General features: G+C 48.7%; 1 protein-coding gene across 2 annotated transcripts in view; it reads right to left on the reverse strand.

Annotated features, from left to right (window-relative positions):
* The window catches only part of GNPAT (glyceronephosphate O-acyltransferase), a 48,994-nt gene that overhangs the window by 32,882 nt on the left and 2,797 nt on the right, over positions 1-13,315 (reverse strand). Inside the window, exon 2 of one of the 2 annotated variants that reach the window (XM_090043613.1) lies at positions 2,051-2,239. In XM_090043613.1, coding sequence (XP_089899739.1) covers positions 2,051-2,239 — 189 coding nt within the window. Of the gene's footprint in view, positions 1-2,050; positions 2,243-13,315 lie in introns of both variants that reach the window. The other variant, XM_090043603.1, reaches the window with a different exon arrangement.

Genomic DNA, 13,315 nt, shown 5'->3' on the forward strand with positions numbered 1-13,315 from the left:
AACAGTGGTGGATATTCAGCATAGCACTTGGTTCCACTGAAAACACAGTAGATGGTAAAAGATTTTGTGCAGGATGGATGATAAGGAAGTGATTTTTTGGGGGCGGGGAGGGGGGCAGAAGGAAGGAAGGAGGGGCAGACCTAGGTTACAGTGTATGGTCTGGAACATAAAGTAGTGACTGTAATGCTAGAGATGGAAGAATAGAGAGTATATATTGCATGTCCTTGTTTCTATGAGTTTACTGGGTGCTGAGTACTCAGCAACTTTGGCTGCTGACATGTATATGCTAATTTCCCAGGGGGGGGTTTCATACCTTATTGACCATGTGCAAGTGAAAGAAACATGAAACCCGTACTAAAGTATAAGGCAAAGCTCCCGATGGAAAAGCAGGGTTGTGTGCTCGACATGTAAATACTACCCATCTAAAAATAACTCCAAAGCCAAGCTTTTTTAAAAAACTGTCCAATGCACCAGATGCATCTCTACACTAAGTTTCATGAAGTTAGAATTTTTTTTAAGAGGTCAACAATGTCAATTCAGATCGTCAAAACAAAATTTCAGCAGGAGTCCCAATTCAAAAACATCTTAAATGCTGTAATGCATCTACTTTTAGATATAAAGAAGAATTTATGCCCTGTTTTAACCCCCTTTCAAATACAAAACAACTACAGAATTTGTCAGATCCCTCCAACACACAAAAAAAAACTGCTTCAGGAAACAGAATGCTTTTGTGTTTTGTAATGCTGCTATCAAGATTAGCTTGACTTTTTAATCAAACTGTACATCCATTACTGCAAACCAAAAGGCTGCTAGGTATGCTAATCACTTGGGGGGGGGGTGAAGTAGGCCCTATTTGATTTGGATTTGCCCCGAAGCTGGGACAGCGATTCAATTTGTTGATTCAGATCCCTGTCCCCAATTTGATTCAAATCCAAATCTGAAGAGTTGATACTGACTTGGAGAATCAGCAATTTGGACATAAATACAGCTTTAAAAGTTTTTTCTACATACCTCAAGGTACCAGTGCAGTTTGTGTGCACTGCGATGCTGGGGTGGATGGAGCATCTCACAGGAGTGCAGGTGGGGGCCCCCTCCACATGCTTAGTGGCAAACCTGGAAGTATTTCTGGTCCACTGCCAGGTCTGCTGGGGGCCCCCACCCCGCATCCCCTGGCTTAGCAATCAGCTGCAGAGGGACCCCAGAGGGCCCCCCAGACCCAGGAGGCACCAGTTGCCAAGCTGGAAGGGAGTGGGGGAGGAAAGTGCTTCTGGTCCACTCTGGGTCTGCTGCCAAGCATGCTGGGGACCTCCCTGCACTTCTGTGGGATGCTCCATGTGCCCCAGCATCACAGCATTCACAGGCCCCTGCTACTTAGAGGTATGCAGAAAAAACATTTAAAGCTGTGTCCTGAATTGCCAAATCGATTCAGAGGGTTCCAATTGGATTCAGAGAGATTAAAGGGTCCTCTGATTTGATTCGGAGATTTGGCCGCTGAATTGAGCCAAATCTCCACTGAATCAAACCAGGGACCGAAGCTTCACACAGCCCTACTAACCAACAAATGTCAGAGATGGCAGCCTTTTGTAGTAATCATTATTTATTTTGCACCCTGCCCCACCTTCTGCCATACTTCACGTGCATTAACGGAGCTAACTACTTCTTTCTAATTACAGTTGGAAAGACAAAAATCCTTGCCTTATAGCCATGATGGTCCAGGAATTACGCAAGAGGTAAGGATTTTTGTCTTTCCAACTATAAGTAGAAAGAAATAGTTTACTGCGTTAATGCGCATGAAGTATGGTAGAAGGTGGAACAGGATGGCACCTTAAAGACTAACGTTTTTAGAAAGGCATATGTTTTCATCAGATGCTATGAACGGACATGTTCCGAAAGGCATACCCCTTGATTGTCTGAGTTAGTCTTTTAAGGTGCCACCTTGTCCTACCTTCTGCCCAACTTTAAGCAGGTAACCTAACCAACAGAAAATTTATTCCATGTCTTATGCAACGTTCACCTGGGCTTCTTTTATGGTCTCTCTGTCCAGACTTACCTGTCTGATAACATATTGAACTTGGTCAGATTGTAAAACAGTATTTTTAATAGCACTTGGCTTGCAAGGTGAAAGCCCTTTATAAACAACAGGGTTGAAACACTTCATTGCGTATCTCAGGTCACTGGACTGCCGCCTCTCCTCCAAGATATCTTCAAAGTCATCCCTCTTCTTTGATGTGAATTCTTTCTGCTGGGAATACACAAACAAAGAATGAGACAATATCCAACTTTAGCCACCTCTCTTAGCTACATCAGGCAAACTTTGTTCTGCTATCATTCACAGATTTCACAGACATTAGGGCTGGAAGGAACCTCGGAAGATCATCAAGTCCAGCCCCTCACCCAAAGAGCAGGAAGTCAGCTGGGGTCATAGGATCCCAGCAAGATAAGCATCTAATTTACTCTTGAAGGTGTTCAATGTAGGTGCTTGAACCACCTCCGATGGCAGACTGTTCCAGACCTTGGGGGCTTGGACAGTAAAGAAATTCTTCTTTAAGTCCAGCCTGAAATGGTCTTGCAGTAGCTCATAACCGTTCGACCTCAGCATCCCTTGGGGCACTCTGGTGAAAAAACATTCCCCCAGATACTGGTGGTCAACCCAGATAAACTTATAGATGGCCATCAGATCACTCCTGAGCCTACGCTTTTGCAGGCTAAAGAGCCCCATGAGTCTCAACCTGTCATTGTAAGGTCTGTTTTCCTGACCTCTGATCATGCGCGTGGCTCTTCTCTGCACCCTCTCAAGCTTCTCAACATCCTTTTTGAATGGTGGAGCCCAAAACTGGACACAGCTGCAGCCTCACCAAGGCTGAGTACAAGGGGAGAATGACATCCCAGGATTTACTTAAGAAGCATCTATGGATGCAAGTCAACGTTTTGGTTGCTTTACTAGCCGCAGCATTGCATTGCAGGCTCATGTTCATCTTGTGGTCAATCATAACCCCCAAGTCTCTTTCTTCCGTAGTGCTAGCCAGCGTAGCACTGCCAAGCCTATAAGGATACTGCAGGTTTTTCCTCCCAAGGTGGAGAACCTTGCATTTTTCAGTGTTAAACACCATCAGGTTCTCGTCTGCCCATTTGCTGAGCCTGTCCAGGTCAGCCTGGATCACCCGCCTGTCTTCTGGTGTGGATGCTTTGCCCCAAAGTTTGGTGTAATTGGCGAACTTGGCCAGTCCGCTTCTGACTCCAATGTCCACATCATTAGTGAAGATATTGAACAATATGGGTCCAAGGACAGAGCCTTGGAGGACCCACTGGTCACAAGACACCATGACGATTGACTGCTGTCAGTTACCACCCTGTGGGTCCGACCACGAAGACAATTTACCAGCCAGTGGATCATGGTGGACTCAAGGCCACAATTGGCCAGTTTCGCCAAGAGGTGATCATGTGATACCAGATTGAAGGCTTTTTTGAAGTCAAGATATATGACATCAATCTCTTCTCCCTTGTCCAGGTGATAGGTCACCTGGTCATAAAAGGAAATGAGATTGGTCAAGCAAGACCTACCTGCAACAAACCCATGCGGGTTATTCCTCAGGATGTTGGCGTCGGCCAGTCCATTAAGGATGGCCTCTTAGAAAAGTTTAATAAAGATCTTCCCTGGGATAGAGGCTGATGGGCCTCTAGTTTGCTGGATCCACATTCTTCCCTTTCTTGAAGATAGGCACCGCATTGGCCTTCTTCCAGTCTTCGGGCACTTCACCAGAGCGCCAGGAGTTTTCAAAGATCCATACCAAATGTTGGGCTATGATGCTCGCCAGCTCCTTGAGTAACCTGGGGTGTAGATGATTGTCAAGGCCAGCTGACTTGAAGGTATCCAGGCTCTCAAGGTGTTCCTTCACGAGGTTAGCAGTGATGAAGGGCAGGAGATCTCCCTCACCGAGACCTCCCTGTCCCGTGGTGGGCATGGGCGTCCTGTGAGACTGATGAAAGACCGACGCAAAGTACCCATTTAATAGATTGGCTTTTTCCTGGGCATCTGTTGTCCCATCTGGTTCAGCAGGGGTCCAATGTTGCCCTTGCTTTTCCTCCAGCTCCCCACATATCTGAAAAAGGACTCTTTATTGTCCTTGATGCTTGAAGCTAGTTGGAGTTCAGTTGCAGCCTTGGCTTTCCTGGTTTGCTCCCTGCAGGACCAGACCAGTGCAGAATATTCCTTCTTGGAGGTGATTCCCATCCTCCATCCTTTGTAGGCCTTTCTTTTTAGCCACAGGAGGTCTGCTAGGTCCCTGGAGAGCCAGGGAGGCTGCCATGCCCTCTTGCTCCCTTTCCTCCAAGATGGAATAGAATTAGCTTGTGCACTGAGGATTGCTCCCTTGAGGAGCAACCACTCTTCCTGGACTCCCCTCCCCGTGGGGTCGTGGTCCCTTAGGACCTCACTGACAAGCCTCCTGAGCTTGTCAGCTTTACAGTGGACAGTGAAGGTGATCAACTCGTGGTTGCTGTCACCCAGCTTCCCATCAATCACTAGGTCGCCGATTAGGTCATCCCCAGTAGACAGTACCAGGTTGAGCAGCGCTTTGCCTCTCAGCACATAGACTTCTTGAGTCAGGTAGAGGTCATCCATGCATGATAGAAAGCTTTGCGACCGCTCGGATTCTTCTGAGTGATCCTCCCATGAGATGTCTGGGTAATTGAATTCACATCATCTAATGCAGGGGTGTCAAACTCTTCTGGCCTCATAGGCCAGATGATGGTTGCTGGGCTAGTCTACAGGCTACATTGGGACTGATCCCCATGCAGCTTCCATGGCAATGGGTCCAACCCTTAAGCCACACATAAAGCACTGGACCCAGGCTTCGCTGTGCGCATGGCACACAGGGCCAGCTCAGTGTGTGGGCTGAACCTAAAACTGCAGAGAGCATGGGGGCTTGGTCTGAGGTACTACATGCAGTACACACACTGGACCCCCTGCGCTGAGTGCAGCACCAGGACCAGCCCGCGTGTTGTGGACAGCGCATACCTTGTGCTGGCCCCACATGCTGAACAAGCTGTGGCTGGTTGAAGATAGTGCATGGGGCTGGAGTGACCATGCATACAGAACATAGCAGAGGGTCTGGCTGGGATGTACACTGCATGTGGCACCCTGCCAGACTGGCCCTGTGCACTGGCTCCAGCATAGCTCTATCCAGACTAACCCCAGAGAAGCACGCAAAGCCAGACCAGCAGTGTGGTGCAGGTAGCACGTGTAGCAAAACTCCCAGTTTTTCTTTTTTTAATTTTAAAATGCATTCCCTTCCCTTCCCCAACCATTTCTGACTTTCTCTCCCTCTCTATTCCCTATAGATAAGTATAAGTAAGCTAAGATGTAGGATAAGCTTTAACATTTTGTTTTAGGTAGTAAGTTTTATTTTTCTCTCCCCTCTTTGCAAATAAGTGCCCTGCTATTTTGACATAGATATCCACTGTTTTATAAAAGTGATAATTATTATGTTTGTATTGATTTTTTACTGTTTTCATATTGTGTGAATACTGTTTTAGGCCTATATATGTAAGTTAGCATAAGTCATGTCAAGCCTCCATCTTATCCCCATGCCCGGTTGTGTAACCTATGACTCTCACTATCCCTCCTATGTAACTTGGTTCCTGAATGAATGGGGATGAATGAGGGTGCTTGAGAGACAATGGCAGTAGGTCTAAAAATAGCTCCCTCTGAATGACCGAACCATCAACACCAACACCTTGACAAAGACCCAGCCCTTGGAACCACCCTCAGAGTTCAAGAAACAAAAGATGAGGCAACCCACCTTTGTGCCAGGCTGCACATGCTAAGTAAGAACACCTGGAACCCTCAGGAACAGAACTGACCTTGTCTGGACAGGCCTTCCCCATAGGAGATCAGAGGTAGTCTGCCCCATAAAAGGTGGTAGTGAAGACTGACTCCTTGGGACACCCTCTCCATCTGGACCAGCACCATGCCACACCACTTATCCACCCAGAGGCCTTGCCAGCAACCCCACTCTGGACAACAGCTACTGGACAAAGACCCCTTTCTAGCCTGGATAGGTAGCTATTACCTCCACCCTCTCTTCAACCAAGGACTTGGACTCTGTTTCTCTTCCCTACCTGGACTCCAACCCTTCCATTGAGTCTCTTTCTTCTGCTGCCATTGTGAGTATGTGTGTGCATGTGAACCAATAACTTCATGTGTCTGTGTAGCATGTTGTCTGTTTAATAAACCTGTTATTTGGACCCCTGAGTTGGGTTTTGCTTTACTATGGTTCAGCCCTGCTCCAATCTCTGTTCCTTGCCCCTCTAACTTCTGTCTCATTTCTCCTTCTCCTGCTTATGACTCATTGCCACTGCCAACACCTGTCCTGAGCTCCTCTCTGCCTCCAAACCCCCCGTTTCTTTGCCACTGTCTTATCCCCACTGCCTTTTCCCCTGGGAAACCAGGTTTCTGCCTCAGTTTCTTTCCTGGCTATCTCCTCCTTGCCACCAGGCTTTCCCACCACCACCCCGCCTTGCACCAGTGACCTCAAGTAACCCTGGGGCCACTTGATCTTAAGTAAACCCAAGCCTTAGTTCCTCAGCTAGCTTCTCTCTAGTCCAGTGGTCTCCAAACTTTTTTGATCACGCACCCCATCAGTAAAAAAATTTTGAGTATGCACCCCCAATATATGTATATTTATATAAATAGAAATAGAAATAGAAGTTCTAATATTTTCTTCCCGCACCCCAATGGATCATCTTGCACACCCCACTTTGGAGACCACTGCTCTAGTCCACCAGTTCTAATCCCGTTTCTGGTAACTTTTACTCCCTATACTTTAATTCTCTCTCTCACCTTTACCTTCCCCCAAGTATCCCAGGTACCCCAAGCACACATATACACACTGTACCACCCAAGTTAGGAACTTACCTGTGTGTATGTGTAGGTGGGTTGTACGTGCATGAACTGGTGAATGTGTGCGTGTGTATATATACATGTCATTGTACATGATATACAAATTAGTGATCTATGTATGTGTAGTGAGTGTGCAGGTATGGGCAACTGATTTTTGTCTAACTTCTGGGGTGTATAGTGCATGTGCTTGAATTGGTGATAGGTATGCATGTGCCTAGGCTGGTTTGGATGTGCATGTGCCCGAGTTGGTAGAGTGTGTGCGTATGTGTGCACACGCGCATGCACATCTAATTGATTTGTGTGTTTGTATATGTGCAATTATGTCAAACTCTACTGTTTAACAGCGCAATATTGAGATCCTGAGAGTTGGCCTGACCCCACAGGGCAACACATGAGCCCCAGACTAACCCTGTTCTGTGTTCAGGATGTCACTGGGTCAGCCTATATGACACATGCAGTGCACAGCGGTAAAGCTGGCACTTGGAATCATTCCAGCAACCCCTGGGCTGGCTCATACAGCTTCATAGCCCATATGTTTGACACCCCCAACATAATGTCTTTGTGCTGTTTTTTCTCTCCCAAGATGCAGCCATCCCTGGTTTCAAACACACAAAATTATATTAAACCAGATTAATAAAAAACTCTCCAAACCTACATTTAAGATTTGTTCTCTCCTATCACCACAAGACCTAATTTCCCCACCCCCCCATTAGAAAGAATTTTAAAGTACAAACAGGTTTTGAAAGTCATTAAGGATCAATCTTTTCACAGTTAAACAATGGGTGTAGACTCAAGCACTCTTGAAATCAACTGCTTCAGCTACATCCAGGGAATGATGCAAGTCCAACAGTACAAACACAAACGATGAAAGATCAATTCTTCCACAAGAGCTGGCTGCTATCTTCCACACCAGTTCCTCTGGCTCATCCCCAGACTGAGCCTCTGCCAGCTTCCTCTCATCCAAATTTCAGAGGCAAAACACCACTAGGCAAGTTAGGCAACTGGAAAGGATTGCAAACACTTTGAAAGAGAAGAATATAATTCAGAAGGAACTTGATACATTGAAGAGCTGAGCTAGAGACAATTAACTTGAAGTTCAGTGCAGATAAACATAATGCACTACATCTGGGTAGAATGATTGAAAGCACAAGTGGGAATTAACTGGCTGGGTGGTACCTTACAGAGAATGGTCCAGAGGTTTCGGCTGGTCAGACTCAATGGGTCAACAGAAATGCAGTTGCAAAAAAGCCAATGCAATTTTGGTCCTCATCCACAGAATTATTAGGTGTAAGATATGGAAGGTGATAATGCCATTCTACTCAGTGCTGGGGGGCCTCATCTAGAATATTGTGCCCAATTCTGAGCTCCACCTTTTAAGAAGAATGTGGAGAAGTTAGAGAGGGTCTAGAGCAGGGGCAGGAAAATCTGGCTCACCAGGCCATCCTATCTGGCCCACGGCTGCCTCTTTGAAAGCCAGTGGGAGGCATGGGGTTTCAGAGGTTGGGCACCATCGAACTGGGTGGGCTTTGCGCCTCCACCTCCGTGGGGCTCCCAGCACTCCAGCTTGGAGCCCCATGTGGAGGCACAGAGGGCAATGGTGCTTGACTGGACAGCTTGTGAGTTGGGAGGCGAGTTCCTGCCTACAGAGCTAGAAACCCCACGTGGAGGCAAGGAGCCAGTCTGACCCAGTGGCAAACACTCCCGGCTATAGTACCGGGAACCCCACATGCTGACACATAGCCAGCCCAGCTGGCCTGATGGTGCATGTGTGGGTCCCCCTGCCACAGCCCCCATTGCTGATGGCAGCAGCAGCAGGCAGCAGGCACTCATGGCCCATGGCAGGCAGTCACCTGGCAGTGTGTGGCTCCAGCTGAGACCTGGGAGCTGCCTTCAGCCCAGACCAGACTGGCTCTGTGCCAGCACGTGGGGCTCCCAGCACTCCAATGGCAAGCTGCAGGTGAAGGCATGGAGCCAGGCCAGCCAGCCAGCCTGGTGGTACATACTCGCAGCTGCTGTGCTGGGAGCCCCACATGCTGGCACAGAACCAGCCCAATAGCATGTGGCTCCTAGAAGGAGACCTGGGAGCTACACGTGGTGGCACATAGCCCACCTGGCTTGATGGCACACGGACCGGGAGCCATGAGGAGTCACACACCCTTGGGCCACGGCGGCTCTGTGCTGCCATGTGCGGATCCTGGCTCTCCTTCTTACAGATCAACACCTCTTTTCTCAGTTTGTCTTGTACAATATGACAGTGCATGTTACATTCAGTTGTTCTATTCCATGTAGCTGGTTGGCTACACGTCCTGACCTCAGGCACCACTATAAGAACTCAAGCAATCTTACCTAAGCACTGAAGGAAGGCAGTGTTCCTGCTGCACACAATAGCCAACAGGCACTTTCCAGGTTGGCTGGAGACTGTTTTGTAAGTCATGTAAGCAATTCAATTACATATTTCAAAATGCATAAGTTAATGACTGCTATGAGAAACAGGCACCACAAGACACTGGAACACAGAAGCAAGCAGGAGCTTGCTACTTCAGCTCCACAGGACCTCTGCTAGGGCCTGGATGACATTCACAAGGGAGCTCCATGATCCCAGGATACCAGTATGGAACCAGGGAGAGATTCAGGGTGTAGACACACATAACACTTAAACCAGTTTAAATGCAGTTTAAACTACAAGCATCCATATGTACAAGTCAGTTTCCAGTTGTTAAAACCTCCTGAAATGTTTCAAAAGCAAACCTGGATAATGAGGTATTATTTCAAACTGGTCCTCCATGAACCAGTTCAGTGTTATGTGTGGACACCAAGGTTTCAGTAGTGACTACTGCAGGTGTGGGCAATTGAGCGGGAGGGAATTTTGGTGAGCTTCTGCAGGCTGGGTCTGCCGCTTTCCCTCCTCCCACAACAGTTCACCAAAGTTTCCTAAGTGGCTCTGTCCAAGTCTCGAATGGGGCCACGGGTGGGCGGGGAGCAGCATCTGGGGGTGGTACAGGCAGGCAGGGCCAGGATCTTGGGGCGGTGACAGCATGGGACCGGGGCCCAGGGCAGAACCATAATCTGCTCCCCACATGTCCCTGCTTGTGGAACCGGTGCCTGCCCCAGGCCTTGGCCCTGTGCTGTCACCACTGCAAGATCCCAGCCCCACCCATCTGCCTTGCTGCCTGCCTGCCTGTGGCCCCCATCCCATCGGCTCAGCCACATGCCCTGCCCTCAGGGGTGACTGAGGGGTAGATGGGCTTGTGCGCCCAAGGCAGTGGGGCCAGGCCAGATGGCAACAGCAACTGGAAAGAGGTGCCACCACAAGGGCTGCTAGGAAGTAAGTCAAGCTGTCACACTGCCCCAGCCTTGTGGCTTGCCCGGAGGCAACGGGACTGGCTGCATGTACCATGGCCCGGGCTGCCCATGCCTGGGCTGGGCAGAACTGAGGGACCAGCTAAAGGTGAGACAAAATCCTTTGGTGGGCCAGATTCAGTCTATGGGCCATATTTTTCCCACCCCTGGATCCTCCAGACATCCCACAATATGCTGCACCACAAAACCCCCCAACCCCTGCATGGTAACTCGCTCCTCTGGTACGTAGCCAGAACTCAACTGCTCCAGCCTCTATTGCCTGTACTTGACTACAGTTCACAGCAGCCCAGGTTGATTTGAAGAGCAGGGGGACAGAGAGGGGTGCAAGGCAAAGTATGGAGGGGTGACCAGGTTGGGGGTAGAGGGGTTGCTGCCTGGAACCCTGTTTCTGGGTTCCCAGGAGGAGGGGGACTGTGACCTTGGTGGGTGGGTGCACTTTTAACTGTAAACACCCATCAATTGCTGGGTGAGGGAAAACTGAGCCACTGAACAATGGGCAATTAATATCACAGAATGGCTGTCAATGGAAGGTAGGGCAGGTTTCTACCTTACAGAAACTAAATCAGAGATTAATTCCATGGTGGTCAATGCAAATCGGTCCATTAAACATTGTTTCTCAAACTCCATGCTGTACCCACCCCACCCTGCACATACATCTCTACACAGCTACTAGCAATGCAAGTTAATTCAGTGGCTTCCAAGCACCCCTCCACACTCACCTAAGCAGGCTCTGGCATCCTCACCACTCCACTAAGTTACCCTAGGACTCCACTAAGTCATGCCACAGATTGGGATCAGTTGAAGGCAATGGAAGTAACTGAGTGGCTTTGTTGAGAAAGTCCTTTTAAAGCTTCAGCAAAACACAGAGAAAGAAAGACAGAGTGGGGGAAGGGGAAATGATTTTTTTCAGAAACGTACCTAGAAACTTGATAACTTGGCCAAAAGCTTCTGCTAATTTGGCAGTAGCTATGAGAAGGTTAGAGCTCTAGCTGTGGAGCTGCAGGGAGAGGGTGAGTGACACTAATGAATGGACTCCACCACCCTTCCATGAGGCCAGAGGGACAGAGGGCCTGGAAGCCAGGGTCCCCATGTTTCCATTCTGGTGCAGATATCGGTTTCCTTGTTTAAGGCATCTGCCCCAATTCTGGAGGGTTTGGTTTTCAAGAAAAGGTGTGATATGTAAGCAAATATGATGCATTATATCCACCTCACACCCAAAGAACTTTGTTAACGTGGATTCAAGGATGCAAGCACTCACTGATGCCTTGTGCTCCTCTTATATTCAGCCACCAAACCTTGATCCAATTTCTCTGATCCCCAACTTAGTCCAGAGAGTCATAGAGAGTCACAGCACTTTTCCTCGGATTCTGGTAAGCAGTAGAAAATACCACACCAATAACACTGCTCAGATTACAGTAGGAGCCACCAGACTGCATGAATAGAAGTGCTAATTTTGGACTGTGCTGGGAACGCAGAGAATGGCAGGGTGGTTTGGGAGAAAGGTTAAGATAGTAATACATTTCCAGTTCCTACTCCAGTACTCACAAGGGTAGAGTTGGAAGTGCCATATTACTTTTGCACTTCCTGCTTCTTTCCAGAATTTTGAAAATTCAAGTTTTCTGTTCTGGAAGGACCTGTGGAGCACAAAACAGTACCAAGACTCTACCATCTCAACTGCATCTTACAGAGAGAGAGCGAGCGCACGCATGCACACATTTCTAATGGAAGTGAGGAGGGTAAACCAACTGCAACACTGCCATGAGTTTAGGTATGCCAACTTTGGTGATTTTGTCAGAAATCACAATATTTGGTTTTAATAAGGCTGCAACTCCTGGTTTCACATTATCGCAAGACAGCAAAATTTTAAAAGTTTCTAGTTCTAATGGTTACAGAGAAAATGCAAAATCTAGCTGTATTTTTGAAAGGGGTGGTCCATATCCTGGTACCTGAATGCCAAATGTTGGCAATACGCGTGCACTGATAGAGTTTTTGGGGGCTGATACCGATAGCTGATATTTAAGGAGGCATATCATAGCCAATACTGAGCTGATACAGCTGCCTCCAGGTGGTAAGTCTATTGCAGTGGAAGGGGGAGGGAAGGGGCATGGGGGGCAGATCAATGCCCCTACAGTGAGGGGGGGTGGGGGCAAGGGCAAGGGCAGGCACCTCGCTCCCAGTGTCACTGCCACCAGCCACCCGACACAGCCTAGGTTCTTCCTGGCACATGAGTGGAGATGGGACATGGAACCGGGCTGTGCCTGGCAGCACAGGGCTGGGAATGGAGCTGCAGTAAAATCTGGCATGGCTGTAGCCACCTCCCAGCGCCACCAGCGCACACTCCAAGCCCAGCCCCTGCCAAGAAGAGCCCCATGCAGCCCTGGCTCCAGCCCACCTGCCCTGCACAGATCCGGGGGTCACCTCCAACCACCACCACCCTCCTGGGGTGCAAGCAGTGGCAGGAGCCACCCTCTCCTCAATGAGCTGTGCCTCTATCCTGCGCCCGCGCCCCCGCCCCCTGGGCAGTGCCTGCCCCCACCCTCACTGCAGGGGCATTGGTCTGCCCCCCTCATGCCCCTCCCCTTCCGACATACTAGCTGGAGGCAGCTCTCCATGCTGCCAGCTCTGCTCCATGTTGCGCTGTGGCTGCGCACAGCATGGGCATTTATCGGCCAAATTATTGGCCCCATCAGGCTGATATCCAATACAGCAAATTTTCTTCATATTGGTACCGATCTGATATCGGACTGCTGTATCAGCGCACCTCTAGTTGGCAATACTGTAATGGTAGAAGAAAGGGAATGCTAGGGTTTCCTTGGTATTTTATAGGCCCTCAAGTACCAGTGGGGGTACATCCCTGGAGGAAAAGAGCAAGGGAACAAGAAATCTCACTTTTAGTGACAAAGGGGGGGAAAAAAGACAAGCGACAAAGAGAGAAAATAGACTGATGAGGAATGGGAACAAAAATGATAGAGAGTGGGAAGATATTGCCAAAGGGTTGGATGCTGGAGACACAGGCACTAGTGGACAAGAAGGGCAAAGGAGTAATTACTGGGC

Source organism: Crocodylus siamensis, chromosome 1 (assembly GCF_052110815.1).
Source record: "Crocodylus siamensis isolate JL-2025a chromosome 1, ASM5211081v1, whole genome shotgun sequence".
Classification (NCBI taxonomy): Eukaryota; Metazoa; Chordata; order Crocodylia; family Crocodylidae; genus Crocodylus; species Crocodylus siamensis.